The sequence below is a fragment of the Panthera pardus genome, unplaced genomic scaffold (genome assembly GCF_024362965.1).
Source record: "Panthera pardus isolate Hobbes unplaced genomic scaffold, ASM2436296v1 HiC_scaffold_8, whole genome shotgun sequence".
Taxonomy (NCBI): Eukaryota; Metazoa; Chordata; class Mammalia; order Carnivora; family Felidae; genus Panthera; species Panthera pardus.
In genome coordinates, this window is record NW_026527013.1 from 79,180,022 (window position 1) to 79,203,622 (window position 23,601).

General features: G+C 40.8%; 1 protein-coding gene and 1 non-coding gene across 16 annotated transcripts in view; one reads left to right on the forward strand and one right to left on the reverse strand.

Moving 5' to 3' along the window:
* The window catches only part of SRPK2 (SRSF protein kinase 2), a 253,782-nt gene that overhangs the window by 94,535 nt on the left and 135,646 nt on the right, over window positions 1-23,601 (forward strand). For 4 of the 15 annotated variants that reach the window (XM_019451231.2, XM_019451225.2, XM_053897447.1 and 1 more), the window contains exon 3: window positions 5,593-5,656. The exons of 10 other annotated variants lie outside the window; for them this stretch is intronic. In XM_019451231.2, the coding sequence (XP_019306776.2) occupies window positions 5,619-5,656 (38 nt within the window). In that variant the 5' untranslated portion in view covers window positions 5,593-5,618. Of the gene's footprint in view, window positions 1-5,592; window positions 5,657-6,204; window positions 6,237-23,601 lie in introns of those variants that run through there. One more of the 15 variants, XM_019451230.2, reaches the window with a different exon arrangement.
* Window positions 17,707-17,813, reverse strand: LOC128775841 (U6 spliceosomal RNA). Its single transcript, XR_008420795.1, has one exon. It is a non-coding gene; the product is annotated as a U6 spliceosomal RNA (small nuclear RNA).

Genomic DNA, 23,601 nt, shown 5'->3' on the forward strand with positions numbered 1-23,601 from the left:
ACACTACTGTTGCTCTTAGGATCCAGGTGGATTCAGGGCTGTGCACCTTTTCTCCCACACTGTCTGATCTTTGAAGCATATCCTTTATTGGACTTGGTTGTTTTTTAAATTGTTTGTTTATTTTGAGAGAGAGAATGAGAATGCACATGTGAACAGGGGAGGGGCAGAGAGAAAGGGAGAGTAACCACTCTTCCTGGTCTGGGTTCTCAGGGATGGTCTCAGCTCTGGACTCATAGCCCTAAGTGTTCCATGAGTCTTCAAACTCACGTTATTGAGTAGAAAACTAAATATTAGACATAGTAGGCCATTAACCGAAGAGCTAAAAGTGTTCATCTTTGCGAGGGATTTGAGTATCTTTTAAAGTGTGGGTACAATCAGAATAAAAGGTTTTCATTTTATTCTGGATCTGTAGGTTGGATGAAAGAGAATGAGTGGGAGATCCTGGTGAATTGGTTTTTCCTTTTTGGTGTATAATGTGATGAATAGGAAGAGTATGATGTCACAGACTGACCAGTTGGTTTTTAAATTTTAATGTTTATTTATTTTTGAGAGAGAGACAGAGACAGAGACAGAGCGTGAACAGGGGAGGAGCAGAGAGAGAGGGAGACATAGAATCCGAAGGAGGCTCCCAGGCTGTGAGCTGTCAGCACAGAACCTGATGTGGGGCTTGAACTCATGAACCGTGAGATCATGACCTGAGCAGAAGTTGGACGCTTAACTGACAGGGCCACCCAGGTGCCCCAAGACTGACCAGTTGTTTTAATCAAGAAAGCTGACTAATAGTGATGATTTTAATTGATTGGAAATATGAGTAAATAGATTTAGAAGCTGGTTTAAAAAAATTTTTTTAAGTTTATTTATTTATTTTGAGAGATAGCACGAGCAGGGGAGGGGCAGAGAGGGAGTGAGAATCTCAAGCAGGCCCCAAAGTGTGAACACAGAGCCCAGTGCGGGGCTTGAACTCATGAATGCGAGATCATGACCTGAGCTGCAACTGAGAGTTTGATGCTTAACCGTCTGAGCCACCCAGGTGCCCCTAAAAGCAGGTTTTAAAGGATGCTGAATGTTCTGCTTGGGTTGCTAGGTCCTTGGAAATTTAGCTGTAGGTCTCAGAAATGGTAGTCTTGGCGAAGGTGAAAAGTGTTATTGCCACCAGTTGTTTATCTTTTTAGCCCTCAAATTTCTTCTTCATAAATTAATGTGGTTCAGCTAAGTGATGACCTCTGAGGACTCTTCTATCTCTGTAGTTGTTTGAATCTCTGATTGAGTAATTGTGTCTGGAAATGTATATTTAAGAATAAGGACATGAAGTTAGCTAGATTGTAACGTTGACTAGGATAGGCTAAGAGGACCATGAAAGAATCAACAAGTAAGTGTAAATTGAAATGAAACTTCAGGTCTCCATTCCTAAAGAAGCCCTGGTCTCGGGGAGTCAGACAAGTAGTGTATATATTTCAGTAATTTTGTCCTGCCGGTGTATGTGATATATGGAAGGACAGCGGAGGTGAGCTGTGTTCTGTCTGGGGTGCAGTCAGAGGGGAGGTGGCGCGTGGGCTGAGATTAGAAAAGTGAGTTGGGTGTGCAAGGGAAGCACACTGGGCAGTGGCATCCCAGGGAGGGAAACTGCATTCTAAGAAAACACTTGGTGGTGTGAGAAAGCATGGTGTGTTTAGGGAATCACAGAGTAGCGCTCAGCAGTCCTGGAACATAAAATAGGTTGGAAGGGGAGAGTGGTGGTAATGATACCCCAAATGAGACAGGGGTGCTAGTCTGGAATCCTTCAAACATTCCAGACTCAGAAGGGCAATGCTGCTGCTGTTTGGGGAGATGTGAAGGTTCTACATAGGAGATCTTAGACCGGGAAGTTGAGGAGTTTAGGTTTAGATGGTGGGTTCAAGGCATCTAGGGACCATGTAGGTGAAGATATCTAGAAAGGGTGGAAGGATGCACAGTGCTGAGTTGCAGGAGAGAGTATTGGGCTCGAAGTTCAGGTTTGGTCACCATCAGTGTCCTTTGGTTGTGGATGTCAGGGGAGCAGATTGGAAGAGTCGGTGAGTGAAAAGAGGGTCACGTGAGATAAGTATCTCCTACATTTAAGGTCTGGGTGAAAAAAGATGATCCAGCAAAGAACCTAGAGTTAGGAGGAGAATCAGAACACAAAAACATTAGAAAAACAAAGAAAAACTTAACATTGTCCCATAATGTTATTTACAAATTAAAAGAACATGATGACAAAAAAAAAATCAACCATAATTTTAAATATGCTTATTTAAACTACACAAGTACCACTCGTTTATTTTCTTGGTGAAATAAAGAAGTGTGGCCTTAATACTCACTGGCCTGAATGAATAAAGGGGAGACCCTAGATGGTTGAATAAATATGTATTTATGGGGTTGTTACGATGGCCGCTTCGGAAGAATCTGAGGAGTGGTAGTGAAGAGAGTAATTCAGAATTGGTAGGGGTTGATGGGGGTGTAGCATTTTAAAGTGTAACTATAAAAGCAGACTGGATCTCTACATCCGTTCATAGACTGAAATATGTTCTAGAAGGGTCCAAGATTTACATGCAAAGTGAATTATAAAGCGTAATTTGTGGAAAATGGGACGATTTTAAAAAATCGGTGTGGGGATAGTCTAAATGTGAAGAAAGACCATCATTCATAAAGAGAAAGACCAGTGGACTTAACTGCAAAAAAATGAAGGATAGAGTCATAGATACTGTGAATAAAACACAGAAACTAATTTTGGGGGAATGTTTGTAGTGTGTGTGTAAGAGAGTGTGGTCACGGTAGATGACGCAAGTGATCAGAGGTTCAGAAGGCTGAGGTCCTTAGCCAAGGGTTTGTGGAAGTCCTACAAACGTGAACATCGAAGCCCCCCGGTATTATGGCAGGTATAATGACATGGCTTCTGGGGTTCTCAATGGATGCGGGGAGTAATTAGACCACGGATGGTATTGGTAAGGAGGAGTAGGTAGTAGACTAGAAATGGACCTTTTGGGGGGCGCCTGGGTGGCTCAGTTGGTTGAGCTTCTGACTTCAGCTCAGGTCATGATCTCACGGTTTGTGAGTTTGAGCTCCGCATCAGGCTCTGTGCTGACAGCCCAGAGCCTGGAGCCTGCTTCAGATTCTGTGTCTCCCTCTCTCTGCTCCTCCCCCACTTGCACTCTGTCTGTCTGTCTGTCTCTCTCTCAAAAATAAACAAACATTAAAAAAAAAAAAAAAAGAAATGGACCTTATGGGCCTCAGAGGATACAATATTCATATAGTATTTGTAAACATTCCTGAATGTTTTAGTCCTTCAGGAACTAGAAACATATCTGAAGGTTTGAAGAAAATGTGAAAAACATGTTAGAAACCTGTCCATGTATTACTGGAAACCCTTTTGGCTTGGAGCTCTCAAAGCTTTAACTTTTCTTTCTAATGTTTGTAAGATGGGCATACACTTCCTGAGAACTGTGTGGTTTAAATTGGGTGTCTTTCAGCTTATGTGCACAGATGATCTGCATACTGAAGGGTGAATCTTTTGTCTTTTTGGAATGAACAATTACCATGATGAAGAAGGATTCAAATGTAACCTCATTTCTGACATGGCTAGTTGATAAACTGAGAATTACACAGGGAGACTGAGATACAGATTAAAGTTAAATTTCCACATAAAATCAAACTATAGTGATAAAAAGCTGCATGTTGATGTTGATAGTAAGGAGAAAGTAGATCAAAACTGTGGACAAGCTCTTTAAAATAGGACAGACCTAGTATACCTCATTAACTCTTTCAACAAATATTTGTTTAGGATTACTGTCCTTTGCTAGGCACTACTTAGCAGCAGACACAGGGCTTACTATATGGCAGGCACAACACTACATCTACATGACTTTCATGGATTACCGTATTTCACACGGCTCACAACAGCCCTTTACGAGCAGTTGCTATCCCCATTTTATAGGAGAGGAGATAGAGGCTTTTAGAGAGTCTCGTTAATTTCCCCAAGGTCATAGGGCTGTTAAAAATGCTGGAGGAGCCTGCCTTCAGATCCAGGGCTGCTGGTGGCCAAGGCTGAGCTCTTCTTAAACACTGCTCTTTTTAAACCGGCGGGAGGGGCATTGCTGAGCATTCTCTGTGGCACCCGGTGCCAGACTCTGTAATCCACGTAAGAATCCTCGAGGTAAGTTTCAGTATCATCATCTCGTCTTAACCACTGTGCTGTGTGCTCTCCCCAGTGGTTAGGTAGTTTGGCCAGAGCTGTGGTAGATTCTGTTCTCTAAACGGACATTCATGCCAGCTTTATAGTGCCCGTTGGATGAAGTTGTAAGCTTAAACAATTCGGAAATCCCTTATTTTAACAACATTGAAAAAGATATTTCTGAACAGGTCTATTGTATCTTATGCAACTAATTTTTATTCCCTTTTCCTATTCCTTTGATTTCTGTAGTCAAGAGTCTTACAAATTAAAATGTGTTTTACCCCTAAGAAAAAAAATTACCCTGAAACTGTTAGCTCTACTTTGATATCCTGAGACTGCCTATAGCAATATGTCAGTGGCCAGGTGTTTTATTTTTGGTATGTGAACTTTTTATTATGCATGGGAATAGGAGTGGGAAAACGGCTTTGCGTGTGAAATAGTTTGGGTAATGGGACCATGTCAGTTTTATTCACGTAAAATTACGTGCTTTTCGGTCAGTCATTAGTATTTTTAAAGGAAATGTGTTAGGTTTTATTTTCCTTCTCTTTTCCTTCTCCCTTTTATTTTTACCTCTTCTTTCCTTTTGGTCTGTTATCTCTGTCTCTCTTTTTTTTTTCTTTTCCTCCAAATCAGTATCAGCAATTATCTTTTAATTAAATTGAATTGGCGCTTACATGTCTGTTGCAGATGGCATTGTCAGTCCTTTCCTAAAAGGACAAGTATATTATCTGCTCGGTAACTGGGTGTTGCTGTTCACTTGTGCTGTACTGCGAAGGAGGAGGGGAGAATTAAGGTGTAAAATACAAGTCTTTTTCTGAAGGAGTTAAGGACAAGATGTTAAACACATTCTTTAACTAAAGACGGTCAAGAAATTCTAAGAAAGGTTAAAAAAATTTTGATCTATAAATTGGGGTTCTGGTTTAATATTTCATTCTTAAGTGACAAAAATGATTCACTGAGCCATATTTTTCAGGGCTGGTGAAATAGAAGTAGCCCAGGGTTGCACATCTGTTCTTTACAGCCTGTAACTTTATTATCCAGGCTTCTCAGATTATCCAGTGTATCCAGTCCAGTTGTGAGCATTTCTTGTTTGTATTTTAATTTGCTGCATTTGAAATCTTCTTGCAGAGCCATGCTGGTTCTACCTTAAAAAAGAAAACACCCCTCCGCTTAAAAGAAATGGTACTTCCTGCTTTCATAAACAGTCATGTGCATAGTTTAGCAAGGCCTGGTGCCTCTGGAGCTTTTCCCTTTATAGCACCATCGAATCCCAGTCCTAACAGAAGTACTGCGAATCTTGTGGCCTCTTTTTGAACAAAAGGGATCAGAGACGAAAAATCTGTTGATATAAAGCTTGAAAGCAAGAGCAGGCAATCTTGGTTGTGAATATTTTCTGATTTTTCCAGAAATCAAGCAGAAGATTGAGCTGCTGATGTCAGTTAACTCTGAGAAGTCGTCCTCTTCAGAAAGGTACAGCTACATCTCTTGCATGAACAATTAATGGTGTAGCATTGCTAAGAAACAAGCAGGACGTATTTTTTTCTTGTCAAGTTTGCTGTATAACGTATCGTACTGCATGCCGGTCATTGTGCTGTGTCGAAGATGTGTATTTGGGCAGGCTGTTCTGCTTTTACAAAGGGTAATTGATTTTTTAAAAAATAGTGAAGCTTAATCAGCTGCAGCATGCACACCATCGCACAGCAGAGCGCTAGTTCATGTGTGACAGCTGTTGAAGGCTTTAAAAAATAATTTACTTCGCTACAAAACAAAAATCTTGCTTTCTTAAGGAAATATTAGTATTAGATTTTCTTCCTATGTTTGGAGATGGTTGCTACACAAAATCACATTATTTGTAAGATCTAGGTTAAAAATACTTGGCTTTTGGTGTAATAAATATTTTCTTATATGGAAAGGGAGTGCCATTTGTAAATAGCTTAGGAATTGCAAACCCACAGATTAGTCACATTCTGAAAGAGAGATATGATGCTTCTTCAAGTCTGTGCTAGGAAATGGAACAGTCACTGCATGCAGTAATGGTTCATGCCTGCAGGTAAGGACAAAATGACTCAGAAGTATTTTTAAAGCAATTATTTTGTCTGTCAATCAAATGATTATACCTGTAAGGAGATATTTCCTTAAAATGGCTATTTTACTTAATAAGTGGAATAAAGGTATTTTTATCTCAAGCCAGAAATGAGGCTAATAATATAGTTGCCTATATTGGTATGTAAATACTGTGTTCACTTCTCTTTGCCAAAATTGTGTATACTACATAATGTTTTAAATGGAGGTTCTTGGGCATACAGTTGATGCTTACCCTTCTCTTGGTTACCTAATAGTTTATATTTTATGTTGATATTTTATATTGAAGGTGTGTTGATTTGTCTCATCCGTGATTAGTTTTGAGGTTATCTTTTTCATAGATTTAATATTTAGGAAAATATTATGGAGACATGATTTAGTACTTGAGGAAGATAGAGGAAAAGCACTGGGGAAAAAAATGAGGTGAACAGCCTACCATGGTAAAATGGATTTAATTAAAGTACACTAGTGTATGGAGGACATGATCTGATGGCAAAATGATGACATTAAATCGATTTATTAGTGTAATTAGGGGAAAGACTTCTGGCTATAATTTAGGGCATTACAAATAAGATGTTAACTGCTTTCTTCAGAAATTGAAAATAGAAAAATTTCTTCACATTTCTGTTTATTTTCATGTAGCTTCTAACTCCTGGTTTGTGGCTAGCCATCCGAGTTTTTAAACATTCTGTTTGCTGAGATGAAAAACAATCTTCAGCCTTGTGGTTCAGCCAGTAAAATGGTGGTGTTGGGAAGGGGAGAGGGTGGTGGTGTAAATAGTGAGCGGTCCGGGCGCCAACTGTGATGTTGGAGTTCTGTTACCAGGGAAGAGCATTCTCAATGGGATGGCAGCAATAATTATGTTAGCTTTTTTGAGTAGCATGAATTCTCTATTGATAAACTGGATGTTGAACAGAATGGAAGAATATTAGTGAGAAACAAGTTAGGAATGGATGAGGTTTCTCTAGTTAAAGGAAAGATTCTAAAATATTTTGGTGATTACATTTACTTACTATTATAACAATAATAATTTATTATTTTTTAAATCCTTATACCTAAGCTCCTGTAGTTAAATTTGATGGAAACAGAGGATGCATGTGGTCATGGTTTTAAAGTTCAGAAACCAGCCACTATGCTTGTGACAGCTTTATACACAGTTTTACCAGAGCTTGCTTGCTTTGTTTGTTATTCTTTTGGGGGTGCTTAGACATGTATATGGCAGTTGTGATATGCTGACTTAATGGGTGATAAATCTATTTTATGGGTCAGCCAACACTTTGCAAACATAGAAGTTGTTTCATTAATGGAAATACATTAAAAATAGAAGTTACTTCTTTTTTCTCCTCTTTGTAAAAGGCATACAGTGACGAGTAGTCAAATGATTTGTCTTTTCAATGTGTTTCAAAGAATTTGAAAAGCAAGAATGTAAAGTTAAAAAAAATTCATAGCCTAGTAGTGCTATATCCTGCTCACGCATTTCATAGTTTATCATATCATGTAACATTACCATCACATTCTTCATTCAATTCCTTGTTCACCGGTTACTTAATTTTAAAAGTCTTTGACCTTTTTTTTTTTTTTTTTTTTTTTTTTTTAATTTAGCTGTTTGAGTCAAGGCCTGAATTCAGCTATTTGGAATTTACATATGGTCAGTATTCCACATGGTTTTTTGGGTAGAAATGATGAAGAAACCCTGCTTCTTTAAAAGAGGGGAGAAGCTGCTTTGCAAGAAACCAAAACTTACCATTTGGCACAAATGATTTCGTTCACTGTCTGCAGGATAGAATGATCTTTTGATATTTCAGACCACTGAGTGGAGTGGAAATGCAACATTTTTATAAGTAAAAATATAATAACTGTAAACAGCAATGTGATGTTCCTAATAATTCTTCCATCTCCTATTTTTAACCCGCTTAGTGAGAATTGCTAGTCCTGTGTGACAGCTAGTATTGGTTGAATTAATTCTTGCTCAGACAGTTTTGTAAAATGGGAGAAACAAAACAAAAAATAAATTTATTTCTGTAGACTTAGGGTTCTTCATTGAAAAATACGAATATGATTTGAAGCAGTATATGGAATTTTGAAAATTGTTTTGGAACCTAAATTAGAAAACATGTTTTCTTAATGGATCTCAATACCACCTTGAGATTTAAGATTGTATTTTTACCTTTAAAAGAAGAGTGGGGGTCCATCTAAATGTTCTTTTGTAGGGGAGGTGGGGAGTACTGTTCAGAATGGCTGACTCAGGGGACAAAATCCAGTGGGGTGACAGAAAGTTATAATTCTATTTTTTGGTTTTATATTTCAGAGAAAGGGGAAAATGTCAACTTAATTATTAAATTAAGGACAGAGAATATTACTGAATGAATTAAAAAGACAAAAACAAATGATGCCTGATTTGTATGTTATTACCAGCTAAGAGGAACACGTATCCGTTGCAAGAGAGCCCCCTTCTGCAGATTTTAGGAGCACATCCTACTATGAGTATTTGCTTTTTAATTGCTGCCTGTTGAATGAATGAATGTATTCATCTTAAACATGGTAGTGACAGGGCCAGGCACAGTTTTACTTCCTCACCTACCCCCATTTAATGAAAAAAAGAAAGCTGTGAACATTTATTTGATATAAAAACTAGGTTTTCAAGTTTTTGTTTCTTCTTGACTTAGCCATAACACTTCTGGGATTTGGAAATTTATGGAGTGGAGTAGGTGGGAAAGAGGAGGAAAAGGAGTAGTAATCATGATAATATCTAGAAAAAAGATAATCATTTCTTAAACATTTCCACATACAAGTTTTAAGTGAGGAGAGAGAGAGAGAGAGAGAGAGAGAGAGAGTGTGTGTGTGTGTGTGTGTGTGTGTGTGTGTGTGTGTGTCTGCTGTGGGGAAGACTCTGGCAAATCAACCTCAAAAGATCCTGAGTGAGCAGAAGGCACTTTGCTCTATTAAAATTTTGGACAAACTGTATTGCTACTTCTTCAGTGAACTCATGAACAAAATTGGACAATTCTTTATCAGTGAGAAGAGTTGAGCCCAGAGTGCTCAGAGAGAGGATTCCCAGTGTTTCCAGGCTGACTCCAGGGAGGCCTGTGGAGTTTGTGAGGGGAAGGAAGGTCTTGAGAAGCTGGGGAACCTATGTTCACACAAAGCTTTGGCCACATTTGCTCTTGTGAAATGTAAATGTTGTTGTAATTAATAAAGTTCACAGTCAGTCAAAAGTTGTTGTAATTAATAAAGTTCACAGTCAGTCAAAAGTTAACTAAGTAGCAGTGCCTACTATTGTACTTTCTCAGGTAACAGATAATAAAAGGATAATTTCACACGTGCATGAGAGAGAGAGAGAGAGAGAGGTTGAGAGAGAAAGAGATATTTTGGTGATTAAAGGGGTCTTTATCCTGGAAGAGATAGGAAGTGCAAGCCTGGATCATTAGCATCCCACTTGAATTTAGAAATTGCTAGCTGCCTTTTTTTCAGGAGGAGAGAGAAAGGAAGAGGGAGAAAGTATCATAAAAATATTTATGCTATGGCCTATATCCTGCCAATGCTGTGTAAACAGGATTGGTAAGAAAGGTTAGAGATTGTTGCCCCTACCCTAGTAGAAGAGGGGCATTTGAAACACATAAAGAACCTGTGCTATTTTTGTGTGTGTATTTTAATTCATTTTCTTATTTTGGAGCCTCTTAAGTGAAAGAAAAAAGGGCATATGATAATGGTGCGTGGTTGCAGAAAGCAAAAAGAGAAGCCTGGAAGAATAAGGGGAATGGGAGGGAAAACAAAAACATCAGGATGGGACCACCTGGAGAAAGAAGTAAGTGTAGGATATTTGGTGGAAAAGGATCCAGGACCAAGGCGTCTTTTATTTGCTCTTATGTTGAACGTATTTTCCTCCATGTCTCTATGGTGTGAACTAAGAACAGTCATGGAGGATAGCCACATTTTACTAAAATTCCCTCTTCTGGGGCGCCTGGCTGGCTCACTCAGTAGGTCAAGATGCGACTTTGATCTCAGGGTTGTAAGTTTGAACTGCATTGTTGGGTGTAGCGATTACTTAAAAATAAACAAATCTTTAAAAAAAAATTCCTCTTTATTGTAGTGAAGAGGCAGAGGTAGTGGTGACGGCTTCTCCCGTGCTCATGCTCACCTCTGCCTCCGTCTGTGTTTGCGGGTGTACTTGAGAACTACTTTCTCTGAGGGGTTAGAAGAGATGACCGTGGCTGGTTGTGTTTTCTCCCTCCGCTCAGTCCTTACGCTTTCTGCTGTTTTCATTTAATTTTTAGTAATATGTTTATGGAAGATATATATGGGAAAGTGCACAGATCATAGATCATTATGAAATCCAATTATTTTTTTCTCTTTTGTTGTTTATGTTTTATGTGTTGTATCTAAGAAACCCTTGCTAAGCCCAAGGTCACTATGATTTTCTGCTAGGCTTACCTAAAAAAAGTTTTTGACTTTTAATATTTTAAGACTTTGATTCATTTTGGGTCTTTTTAAATTTTATTTGTTTGTTTATTTAGAGAGAGAGTGTGTGCACACTTGAACGGGAGAGGGGCAGAGAGAGAGAGAGAGAGAGAGAGAGAGAGAGAGAGAGGGAGAGGATCCCAAACAGGATCTGCACTGTCAGCACAGAGTCCGATGCGGGGCTTGAACTCGTGAACCGTGAGTTCATGACCTGAGCCCAAATCGGGTGCTTAACCGACTGAGCCACCCAGGCGCCCCTATCTTGGGTCTTACTTAGTATTAAGATAAAGATGAGGTTATTTCCACATCTGACTGTTCAATTATATCTGCCCTTGAGCGTTACATGCAAATAGAAACCCTCCGTACGTGCGTTACGTTGCGCTACGTTCGTGTTTGTGTGCAGCAGCGGCAGTTAGTTCCGTCTCCTTGCTGTGCGGTATTCACTTGAATGTGCCTCGCTTTATGTATCTATTCTACTACTGATGGGCATGCGTCCGGGACGTCTGCAGTTTGTTAGGATTGCTGCTCCTGTGAGCATTTGTACACCTGTCTTCTGGGGAGTGGATCTATGCCTGCACTTCTGCCGTGTGTGTACCTGGGAGCACAGTTGCTAAGTGTTAGCGGACACTGACTGCCAGTTTTCCAAAGTGAATGTGCTAGTCTGCACTCACACCAGCCTGCCCCAGGTCCTTGTTCGCTTGGTACGGCGCATATCCTTTACCTCTGCCTTCCCATGTCTTTTCCCTTCCCCTTTTCTTTCTCTCTGTTAGAATACTGATGGGTCAGGGGCCTGGGTGGCTCAGTCAGTTCAGCATTTGACTCTGGATTTCGGCACAGGTCATGATCTCACAGTTCGTGAGTTCAAGCCCCGCATCAAATGCAGCTCCACAGAGCCTGCTTGGGATTCTCTCCTTCTCTCTCTGCCCCTCCCCTCCCCTCTCTGTCTCTGAAAATAAATACAATAAACTTAAAAAAGAAGAATTCTGATAAGTGTGCCAGTGTGAACGGGCAGAATTAGATGCAGATAAGGGCAGAATTTTTGAGGAGAAGTAGATGCAGATAAGGGACTGTTTCTGAGTACCAGCTTTCATGAAGGAAATCAGAGTTAAAAGTTGAGACCAAATGGGAACCAGCCACGAAGTGTAGTCAGTCATCTGAGGTACTGCCCTCCCACTGACTGATTTGGAACTGGATCTGAGAGGCCACAGCTGTTACCATTAGTTTTCAGACTTGGTTTGAATACCAAAATTATTTCTTTATTTAAGCCTTATTAGAAGCCTGTCATGCAAAACAGAAAAGAAAAGCTTGGGGTGAGAACCAGGGAAGTAATCTGGGCCTCAGTTTTGGTGCTCAGCCATCCCATCCTTGAGAGCCCTTCCGTCGACCTCCAGTCTTCTTAAACCCTTCAGGTGGGCCACCTTGGGTCTGACCAGGAAATTATGACATTTTTGATATGTCCCAATCAAAAATAAATTTTTTTTAATGTTTATTTATTTTTGAGAGAGAGAGAGGAGACAGAGTGCGAGCAGGGGAGGGGCCTAGAGAGAGGGAGACCCAGAATCTGAAGCAGGCTCCAGGCTCTGAGCTGTCAGCACAGAGCCCGATGTGGCGCTTGAACTCTCAAACAGTGAGATCATGACCTGAACCGAGGTCGAATGCTTAACTGAGCCACCCAGGCACCCCTATATGTTCCAATCTTATATCAACTTTTTATAGTGTTAAATTTGTAGAGTGTTACATTTCATATTGTTCATAGTCTCTAAAATTTCAGTATCCTATGTCTGAATAAAATTGTACTAGTGTCTTTTAATTTCTGTTAGGAAAACAAAACAAACCTGGACAATTAGCTGAGCTTCCTTCCTGTTGGTCATTACTTATGTGGTCTAGATGCAGTAATTTCTAGGTTATTTTGTTTGTTACCAATTTAAACTTTGATTCTGACACTTCTTTGGAGGGTTGCCACATCACAGCCCGCACAGACCTTTCAGAACACCAGTCTGCTCAGGCCAGGTCACTCTCCACTTTACATACCCTTCAGCCCTCTTCCCACTGTTTTTGGCATAAAGGAAAACTCTGTATCTGGGTCAGCGAGCACCCACATTCTCCATCCCAACCGCAGACTCCTCTGACTCCAGTCCTGTCTCTCTTGCTTTGCTCTTTCGCTGCTCCTATCCTTCCCATCTCAAGGAAGCCCTGCCTAGGTCAAATTACACTTGTTATAAGCCCTTCCAGAACCATGTACCTCTCCTTTGTAGCATTTGTCACAGCTGCTGTTTGACAGAGGGGAGTATCAATGACATTTGGTCTACTTACTGGTGTAGTATTAGCCCTGACTTACGATCTTAAATGTAGAAGTGTTTTCATTAGAGAATATTTTTATATCATCATTTGCAGCTTGCAAATTAGGAACCTTATGGGAAGACCTTTTTTGGTATAGAGAGAGTCATTTATTTTTATGGTATTGTTTTAGATTAATAAAGTATAGCTGTACGTGGTCACAAATAGTTATATATAATCCTATGTTGTCAATTGTAGTCATGAGCTAATTTAACTTGAAGTGTCAAGGTTACAAATCTTAGGTTTTTCTATCACCATAAAAATGCACAGTTTGTTATTACATATATATTTTTTACGTTTGTTACAATGTAAAATGGACATTAAAGTAAATCCGAACGCTTCCCATCTCTTTGCCAAACTGGTAACATCAAACCAGAGCCCTTCATCTCCCAAATGTCAGTATTGTGTATATCACCTCAGTGCTCTTTGTCGTGGTTGTACTCCATCCTTTACTGTTACTTAATATCATGTTCTTTGTTTGTGTTTAGTCGTGGTAAGATGCACAGAACATAAAATTCGTATAATGTTTTTTAAAAGTTAATTTTCTTTAAAAGGAAATCTCTGTGTCCCTACCAGAACCTTTAAAAACAATTACTGTTAAATCCTGTCCAGATTCTGTTGTCTGATAAAGGCTTAGGCCTGTGCCATATGCTCCCTCTGTTTACAAGGGAAATTAAATTGGCAAGTGTCATAAAGGAGCTTAAGTGTATGTGTTAGCACCAAAGTGAGACATGCTGTTGGATATACTCAGACAGACTGAAAGAAGTTGGGAAAAGCGTCACTTTCTCAGTGTGCGGTTCGTTGTAATTCAGTCCCAAGTCCCAGGTACCGTATTACCTAACGTGGGTTTGTACCCCAGGAGCAGCACTTCCTTTTCCCTGTGGGATCTGCCCTCCCCCCCAGATGGTAGATCAGGGAAGTTTTGAACAAATGTGCACTGCTCTTGTAAGAATAACAATGACAACAATAAAAAATAACTCTCCTTCTAACAGTCATATTGCAGATTCCCTTTGGAGCAGAATTCCTTATGTGCCAATAGCTGGAAGAAATTAAAGACTGATTTTAGTGTAGCTTACATTTGTCATCCATCCATCTTCTGTGCGTCCATCCAGCATTTATCAGCAGCGGCTGTGCACTGCCCACTCAGTGATTGGGAAATCAGGGGCCAGCAAAGGCAGCACAGAAGCCTAGGCTCTGTGTAGAAGAGGCTTTGGTGGGTGGCCTCCCCCTCACCTAACTTGGGCAGTTTCGTGGGCATCTAGTCATGGACCACACCAGCGGGAAGCTCTTGGCATTTGTTGAAAGAATTACAAATAACCAATAATTGCATTTTGGGTGAACTTACATTGAGGCTAGAGCTGTATACAGTGTAAGGGTTACAGACATTTGCCAAAGGCAAATAGTGATGCCTTTGAGATGAGTGAGGACCAAGGGCCAGATGCAGACTCTAGAACACTAGAGACCACAAACCCATGTAAAGAGCTAGCTGCTGCTATACTGAATTAAAACGAGGGGAAAAGAGACTGAAAACTGGGGAGAAGGAGGCCAGAGAACTCCCATCCTTTCATATTCTTCTTCAAAGTCTAAAATAGGGGCGCCTGGGTGGCGCAGTCGGTTAAGCGTCCGACTTCAGCCAGGTCACGATCTCGCAGTCCGTGAGTTCGAGCCCCGCGTCAGGCTCTGGGCTGATGGCTCGGAGCCTGGAGCCTGTTTCCGATTCTGTGTCTCCCTCTCTCTCTGCCCCTCCCCCGTTCATGCTCTGTCTCTCTCTGTCCCAAAAATAAATAAAAAACGTTGAAAAAAGTCTAAAATAAAACACAGGGCACCTGGGTAGCTCAGTCGGTTAAGCGTCAGACTTCAGCTCAGGTCATGATCTCAAGGTTCATGGGTTCAAGGCCTGCGTTGGGCTCTGTGCTGACAGCTCAGAGCCTGGAGCCAGCTTCAGATTCTGTGCCTCCCTCTCTCTCTCTGCAGCACCCCTCCCCCCCCCCCCCCCCGCCATCTCTCTCAAATACAGACATTAAAAATAAAACAAAATTGTCTTTCTAAATTACTCTGCACATTTATGGTAGCAAAGCTATTGGAAATAAATGGTTTGCAGTATGAGAGTATTAAATTTGTTATAGTTTATCCAGTGTAAGGAATATGATACAGAGATTAAAACATGATGTAGAAGATTTAATAACAGTGTTATTAAAAGGCATTGTAGAAAAAAAAGCAAGAAAGGTGAAAAACAGGCGATAAAAAACTACTAAAGGTATTCCCACTTCTGTAAGCCCAGAGTGTGTGAGGCTGTGTGTGTATGTGTGTACGTATAAAAAGAGCCTGTGCACACAAATAACATGGTTTGCAAAGACACACCACATGAAGCTATGATGCCTGGTACGGTTACACATCTGTCCTTTTGCTTGTAGGTATGTGGTGCAGTTTTTATAATGACATGCTGTGTTTTTGAGATCACATGTTTGTAAAGAACCCATGTTCCTCCAAAATAAATAAGTAAATAAAGAGGTGGTTGTGGATCAGCTCTTGCTGGCTACTGCCATGTGGAAATCCAGGCCAAATTTTGCCAGCCTTTGTGATTTTTGTGAGAAGTTGACTATTTTTTTCTGTCAGAGCTCTCATTTTAGTCTTATTTATTTATTTATTTAGTTAGTTAAATATTTTTACTTAGAAGTAATCTCTACCCGTGGGGCTTGAACTCACAACCCTGAGATCAAGAGTTGTTTCCCCCACTGACCGAGCCAGCCGGGAGCCCCAGATCTCTCCTTTTAAATGATGGCACAAATTAAAAAACAAAACAAAAACTCGTGCCAGCCTCAAAAGAAAAGAATGTCTGCCATCTAAATTCAGCTCATGGTAAACAGTTTTCTTCTGTGCTGTATAGCACATTGATTTACAATCTGTGAGCCACAGACCTGTGCAGATTTATAGGAAAGGATTTTCAAGTCCTGTGAGTACTATAAGCATTCATTATCTGTAGATTGAAGGCATGCACATCAAACTGTTGTTGTACTAAGAACTGTATCTCTGGGTTTTTCTGATGTTTCAAATCTGCATAAATACTGGTGAGCACTGTTCTAATAACCATATGCTAAGGTACCAGAATTCAAGAAGATTTCAACTGTTTGGAGTAGGAAGGGCCCCTGAGAGACATGCATTTCTCAAGCTGGGAAGGTGTTCTGTCCATTCATTCATTCTACACGTAGTACAGTACCCACTGTGTTGGGATCTAACCTTCAATAAATTAACCTGAAAATTACAGAGCTAGAACAATATCCTGCTGCTGCAAATGCCACCTCATCCTTTTTCTCCTTTCCCCTTTTCCTTCTTTTTCCGTCTTTCTTTTCCCCCCTCCACCCACACTCCCCCCACAAAAAGATTTGGAGGCTAGTTAGAAGAAGATCTACAATGCAGTAGAAAAAGGGCCAGAGAAAATGCAGGTCAGACTGGAAGGTTACGATGGCGGATAGTCAGAAGCACACGCCGCCAGTTATGTGGCATTTGCTGTGCACCTGCTGATGGTGACCGGCAAATTTGGCTTTGAGTCTCCTGGCAGCCCAACTAAGGAAAAAAATAGTGTTGCTTACTCTCTATAAGGAGAAAATCTACTAGTTCCTACAGAAGAAGTAAACCTTTTCTCTAACTTAATTATGTTACGTATTATTTAACATAATCCTTTTCAGAAGATATGTTTATTTGTTTTTGAAAATTCAGATAAAAAGGAGAACACAAAAAGCACCATACTTTCATCATAAAAGGTCAGTCTCTAGTATTAATTTTTTAAGTTTAATATTATGTTTTAGTGTAAGTAGATCTATAAAAATCAAGCAGACATACTTTCACAGCATTACCATCATCAACAAGAAAACCCAACATCACACTGGCACATTACTCTGGAATTGGCTTTTTACGTTATCATATGCGGTCTTTCTTAGGTTATTAAGTAATCTTCTGTGGGCATTTTTTTATGGTATCATTTTTAAAGACTGCATAGGACTGAGTCCATGATATGGATAGGTATACCATAATTCTTTTTATTGAGTCTTGGTCTTAGAAATGGAATCATTTAGAAAAGCCAGCTTGTAAGGCTCTCGGTCGGGAGTGTTAAATTGCCTCTGCAAAGCTGGAGCTTTACACTCTTACTGGCAGCGTGTAAAGGACCTTTTTGCTTACACTCTCATTTTGGAGTCTCAGTTGTTTCTTTTCGAGTGTTCTATAGATGATGGTTGACAGTATACTAGACACTGTTGACAGCAGTCCCCTCTGCTTCTTAGCTCTTCTCTCTCGTAAAGCCACCTGTTACCGTGACACCTTCAGCGTTCCGCTGGGTGTGCATAAATGAAAGCCAAGTCCATACAGTCAACTTTAACAAACTCTGAGGCAGTAGATTCTTTATTCAGTCAAGCATTCATGAAATGCTTAAGGTATACTTAGTGCCTTTGTTAATGACTTTTAATTTTGTAAGGGATTTCAAGAAGTTGTATCGTAGAAGCTTCTCACCCCAGACAGATGACAAAACATGGCAGACTTTCCTTTTTTATTTTTATTTTTTTCAATATATGAAATTTATTGTCAAATTGGTTTCCATACAACACCCAGTGCTCATCCCAAAAGGTGCCCTCCTCAATACCCATCACCCAAAAAATATGGAACACTTCACGAATTTACGTGTCATCCTTGTGCAGGGGCCATGCTAATCTTCTCCGTATCGTTCCAATTTTAGTATATGTGCTGCCGAAGCAAGCACCCTTTTTTATTTTTAAAAAGATGTACAGGAATTAAGATTCTCTAACCCTCCTTGTCAAACTAGGGCCTTGTGGATGTTAGGTAAGCATTCACTGACTCTGTTGTAAAACTGAATCACCTTTTTAGGCAAGATCTTCTTTTTGGCCAACTGCATTTTTCTCGCTAGAATTTGTGTTTTTGGGGGGTGGAGGGTGGGGGAGGGGTAGGGGTGTGTGTACTTTGTAGAGCGGGAGGACGGAATGTGAAGTCCCAGTCCTCAGGTTAGCGTTGCACGCTGGGGAAATAGCATGTGAGAAATCAGAGTGAAGTGAAACATGGTGGTGCCACATGGGAACTTGAGATGATAATGTAAGGCTGGGAAAGAGGTGAAGGAAAGGGTGGGAAAAGAGGGGAGAGGATTCTTCTGTGCAGTGGTAAGCCTTTTGAATTTTAATGCTGAAGTTTACCAAGAGTCATTGATTGACAGGATTTAGCAAGGGAGACGTTCCGCCCATGTTTAGAACATGCACACACTCCTGCGAGCATAAAGTTAGGAAAGTCTTAAGAAACGCGTTTTCCCCTGTAAGAATCAAAGGTTGCAAGATACGTTGCAGAGTTGATGGCAAAATGTTATTCATTTGCTCTGGAAAAGGGTGGAAACATTATGGCAGAATTTACCATTTGAAAGACAGAGGGTGGATGAATGCCTTGATGCCTTGAGTGTTAAGCACTGAAATGGATTACCAAGAGAGGCTATGAAGTGTATTCCTCTCCAAGATTTTATAAAGAGGACGGTTCCTTATTTTTTTGGATGGATGGAGATGTCCTAAAGACAGGTGGTCGGTCGGCCTGTCAAACCTTAAGTATTTTTTTCCTGTGTTATGTATGGTTAGTCATGATTACAGGATTTTTGTGGTTAATAAATTGACACCTTTTTTTCCTGAGCTTTTGTAGTTGAAGCAAGATTGCATTGAGATTGTATCAATGATGGATTTATTGCTGTAGTGCTTTCTGTTTCAGCGTCGATGCAAGTATTCATTGCAAAGTGAGCAAATCCAGAAATCGTGTTTGGGTGTAATGAGCTGTGCAGTGTCCGGCCCATCGTCATGTTGTCCCTCCACGGCCATCACTCCTGAGTAGCTCCTGCTGCTCTCGCTGCCCTAAGGCCAGTCATGTTCTCAGCGGTAGCTTGGGCTTGGCATGGCAGTCCACCTGGCTCCTGGAGAAAAAGAAGACAGTTATTACCCCTGCTTCTCTCAGAGGTGCTGTAAAATATTTAACAGCCAGCGACAAAAAATGAACTGCTTATCTGTGGTTCACCCTTCTGGTAGTTGGATGGAATCACACATTTTATGGAGAATATGACAGGCCTTCTGATTCTTAGGACTAGATATTATGATGGATTTGTTTGTAGTGATAGCTCAAAAAAATGTTAATGTTTATTTGTATGTGTGTGTGTGTGTGTGTGTGTGTGTGTGTGTGTGTGTGAGAGAGAGAGAGAGAGAGAGAGAGAGAGAGAGCGCGCGAGCGCGAGAGGGAGGGAGGACAGGGGAGGGGCAGAAAGAGAGGGAGACGCAGAATCCAAAGCAGGCTCCAGGCTCTGAGCTGTCAGCACAGAGCCCGATGCAGCTTGAACTCACAGACAGTAAGATCATGACCTGAGCTGAAGTCAGACGCTTAACTGACTGAGCCACCCAGGTGCCCCTGTAGTGATAATTTAAATAAACTCAAGTGAGGCATTTCCCAAGAAAGTTCTTTCAATCTAATGTTTTAAAGTACATCTACTGAAGTTTACTTAAAAATTTTTTTTTAAGTTTATTTACTCATTCTGAGAGAGAGAGAGAGAGAGAGAGAGAGAGAGAGAGAGAGAGAGAGAATATCCCAATCAGACTTTGCACCGACAGTGTGGAACCAAGCAGGTGCAAAGCTTGATGTTGGGCTTGAACTCATGAACCATGAGATCATGACCCGAACCAAAGTCAGATGCTCAACTCACTGAGCCACCCAGGCACCCTAAAGTTAACTTTTTCTAAAGTTGAGGCTCTGTCTAGTTACCTCATATGATTTGATACTTTTTGTAGTTTTGAACTTGAGAATTCCCACTAAGAGTTCAGTGGTGTCACACCCTGCATGTGCATAAAGTGAATCCTGTGTGTTTCTGAATGTGAAATGATGGTGTGTCCCGCCTCACACCAGAAAAGGCACAGCCAGCCTTTTCTCCACTGGGGCAACACATCAGTGTCCCTTTGCACTGTTTGTTGCTTTGAGAGCAACAGTTGTGCTTTGAGAGGCATGTGGGCAACAAGGGCTCATGCGAAGAAATACCAGACTTACACTTCATGTTTCCTGTCCTTCGTGTTGGGAGTGATCACCACACTATGAAAATTGTCATTTTCCCTCTAACTTTAATACAGTCGGGATGGTGGAATGTAAAAGTTCACTTACGAATGATGTAACTCAGTTAGAATGACTCGTTTTTATTAACTAATCAAAAGCATTTCACTAGTTCTTGTGACCAGACATGTACAGATGAATATAATGGGGGAACAAAAAAGTCCTAGCCAGAAAAGAGCTTGGAGATCCTGCTCGTCCTCCACGCTTGTTTTCTGCATGAGGAAAACTGATGCCCAAAATGGTGAAGTGATTCATCTCAGGTTCCACATTGTACTCTTGTAACCAGTTACTTTCAGTACTTAAAGTGAAGGAATGTAGAGTCTTGGAACGTTGTACAAAGAAATTGACCAGTTTACTTTTTCTTTAAGAAAACCGAGATTGGTTATGCTAAATTATACTAGTGTTGGTAGAATTAGAATTCTTTAATTCTCTGCTCTAGCCAGAGAAGAGAGTAATAACCTCAGTGCCTTACGGTGCATTCTCCTGTTCACTGTTAATTTAATTCTTTCAACAGTTCTTGTAGATGTATAGTGTGGATGGCTCTCTCTTCACTTTCTAGGTAAGAAAACCAGTGTGTTTATGATTTCACAGTGTCACGCTCCAGTTGGTGGTCGAGGTACTGCACAGCCAACCTTGCGGTTCCAACCTCTGCACCTCAGGGGTACAACCGACTGACAAAGATTTCCAGTGTTTCTATGTACGAGGTGTCCTGAGTCAGGTTGCATGCGTTTAGTAAGAATATGCACCCCTCAGGTCCTTCTCCAGCAACTTGAGTGTCTAAGCACCAAGAAGGCAGAGAGACTAGGGGTGCCAATCTTGTCCGTGAAACAAAGCAAAGATGACCGGCACACCTGGACAGAATTCATGTTTTTGCTATCCTCTTCTCTTTATTTCCCATCCTGGCTTTACATAGAAGTCTTTAACCCCAAATCTGTTCTATGTGAAGAGAATTATGCAGTTTCTTAGGCAAGAGGAGCAGTGACTCCGACCTGGAATCATAGGATCTGCCTCCTTTAAGTAGTGACAGCCTTTTAAGGGGAAGGTAAAAAAGATCATCAATACAATCAATTTTCATACCAAGAATTAAACTTCATTTTAGGGGGTACCTGAGTGGCTCAGTTGGTTGAGTGTCCAATTTTGGCTCAGGTCAGGATTTCACGGTTCTTGAGTTGGAGGCCTGCTGTTAGGCTCTGTGCTCATAGCTCAGAGCCTGGAACCTGCTTCGGATTCTGTGTCTCCCTCTCTCTCTGCCCCTCCCCTGCTCGCGCTCTATCTCTCTCTCAAAAATAAAACATCAAAACATTTTTTTAAAATTAAAAAAATAACCCTTCATTTTAGCTACTGTCTAATACATTTTGTTAGGCACCATTTAATTGTCATATTTTGGGGCACTTGGGTGGCTCAGTCGGTTAAGCGTCTGTCTTCTGCTCAGGTCATGGTCTCGTGGTTTGTGAGTCCGAGCCCTGCATCAAGCTCTGTACTGACAGCTCAGAGCCTGGAGCCTGCTTCAGATTCTGTGTCTCCTTCACTCTCTGCTCCTCCCCTGTTCATGCTCTCTCCCTCCCTCCCTCCCTCTCTCTCTCCCTACCCCCCTCCCCCCTCTCAAAAATAAACATTAAAAAATGGTTAAAAACTTCAAACAATAAAATGAGAACCCTGTAAAAGGTGTAGCTCCTTTTGGGGGGGGAGGGGGATATATATGGTACTTAAGTGATTTAAAAAAAAAATTATTTTTTTACATTTATTTATTGTTGAGAGACAGCGTGAGCAGCAGAGGGGCAGAGAGAGAGGGAGACACAGAATCTGATGCAGGCTCCAGGCTCTGAGCTGTCTGCACAGAGCCCGATGCAGGGCTCAAACCCGTGAACCGGGAGATCATGACCTGAGCCAAAGTCACATGCTTAACAACTGCCTGAACCACCCAGGCGCCCCAAGTACTCGAGTGATTTTTAATAGCTGCACAGGTATTATTGCACTTTGATGATGAGTGATAATAGTTTGGAAAGCTCATCATCATTTAGTCCATCCCATTCTCCTCCTGCTCTTCCTCATTTATTAATGCCTAATGGTCATCGAGTTAGGGACTTCTTCCAGACATGCTTTCAGTTAGTCCTCATAGCATTATTATCTCTGTTTCACAGATGGATTGTAGATAACACCCAGAGCCACAGAGCTGATGAGTTTTAAGAAGTGCTTCCATTTTACAACACTGAATGTATTCACACTTCACCTCTAGAGAAAAACGGTTAATGGCAGGAGGAAAGACTTCTGTTAACATGCAGCCTTGTGCTGTAATTGTGAACCCATAGAGACGTGGTTTTGATTCCCAGTTCGCATGGTATTGTAAGGACCAGGACCCTCCATTTTTCTCCGTAATCCACCAAATTTGAATGCCAGTAGGAGAGGCCCAGCCCCTGCCAGTAGCACAGGACCCACCATTTACTGTTGTGTTTCTTAGTGCTTCACACTCACCTACCTGAATTTTTTTTTTTTTTACGGTTTTATTTTTTAATTAATCCCTACACCCCACGTGGGGCTCGAACTTAGAACCCGGAGATCAAGAGTTGCATGCTCTATTGACTGAGCCAGCCAGGCCCCTTCACCTACCTGATTCTTGCAGACATTTAAGCCATGAACTAGTCACATAAAGAGAAATCTTCCTTTATCTGGAAATACCACTCATCAGCAGATTTAACTCGTACAGTCCCTCTTCTCCCGACAGTTCTAGATTACTGTTACTAACTGAAATTGGTAAAATTTGTGGTAGTCTTCGGTATTTAAAATATCTGGCACTGAAGTACATAGATACGCTGAACACAAAAGGTTTCTGTTGTTGGTTTGTAAAGAAGTTGGGGTAGAAGATAAACTACAAGCCATCCTCCTCAGTTTCTTTGGTTTCCCTTATCCAAACGTTGGCCCTTCCACAGGGTCTCTGTCCTAGGCCTGTTGCTCTTGCCTACATTCCCTCTGAAGATGATCTCATCTGTTTCCATGGTGTTGAGTACCATCTGTGTGCTGATGACTCCCAAATTTATATCTCAGCTCTCCATTCTGAGCTGCAGACATATATATCCACCTGCCTACTTTACATCACTACCTAAATGCCTTTTGAAACCTAAAATGTAACTGGCCATGAATCAAACTCTTTATCTTGTTTAATCCTTCTTGACTGTGCTGATAGACAGGTTACATGGCCACTCTGTGCTTCACTTTTCTGTCTCATAAAATGTACTTGTAGGGGAAGGAGAGGGACTAAATAATTCTTTTGCTATATGGCTGCCCTCAGGGGCTCTAGGATCAAGGACAAAAATTACCCTGTATGTTTAAATGTTAAAGTTTTACCCTGCCTCTGTGGGTTTAAATGAACATTATAAATATCTTTGAAAGAAAGCAGAAGGCAACAGGAAATTTTATAA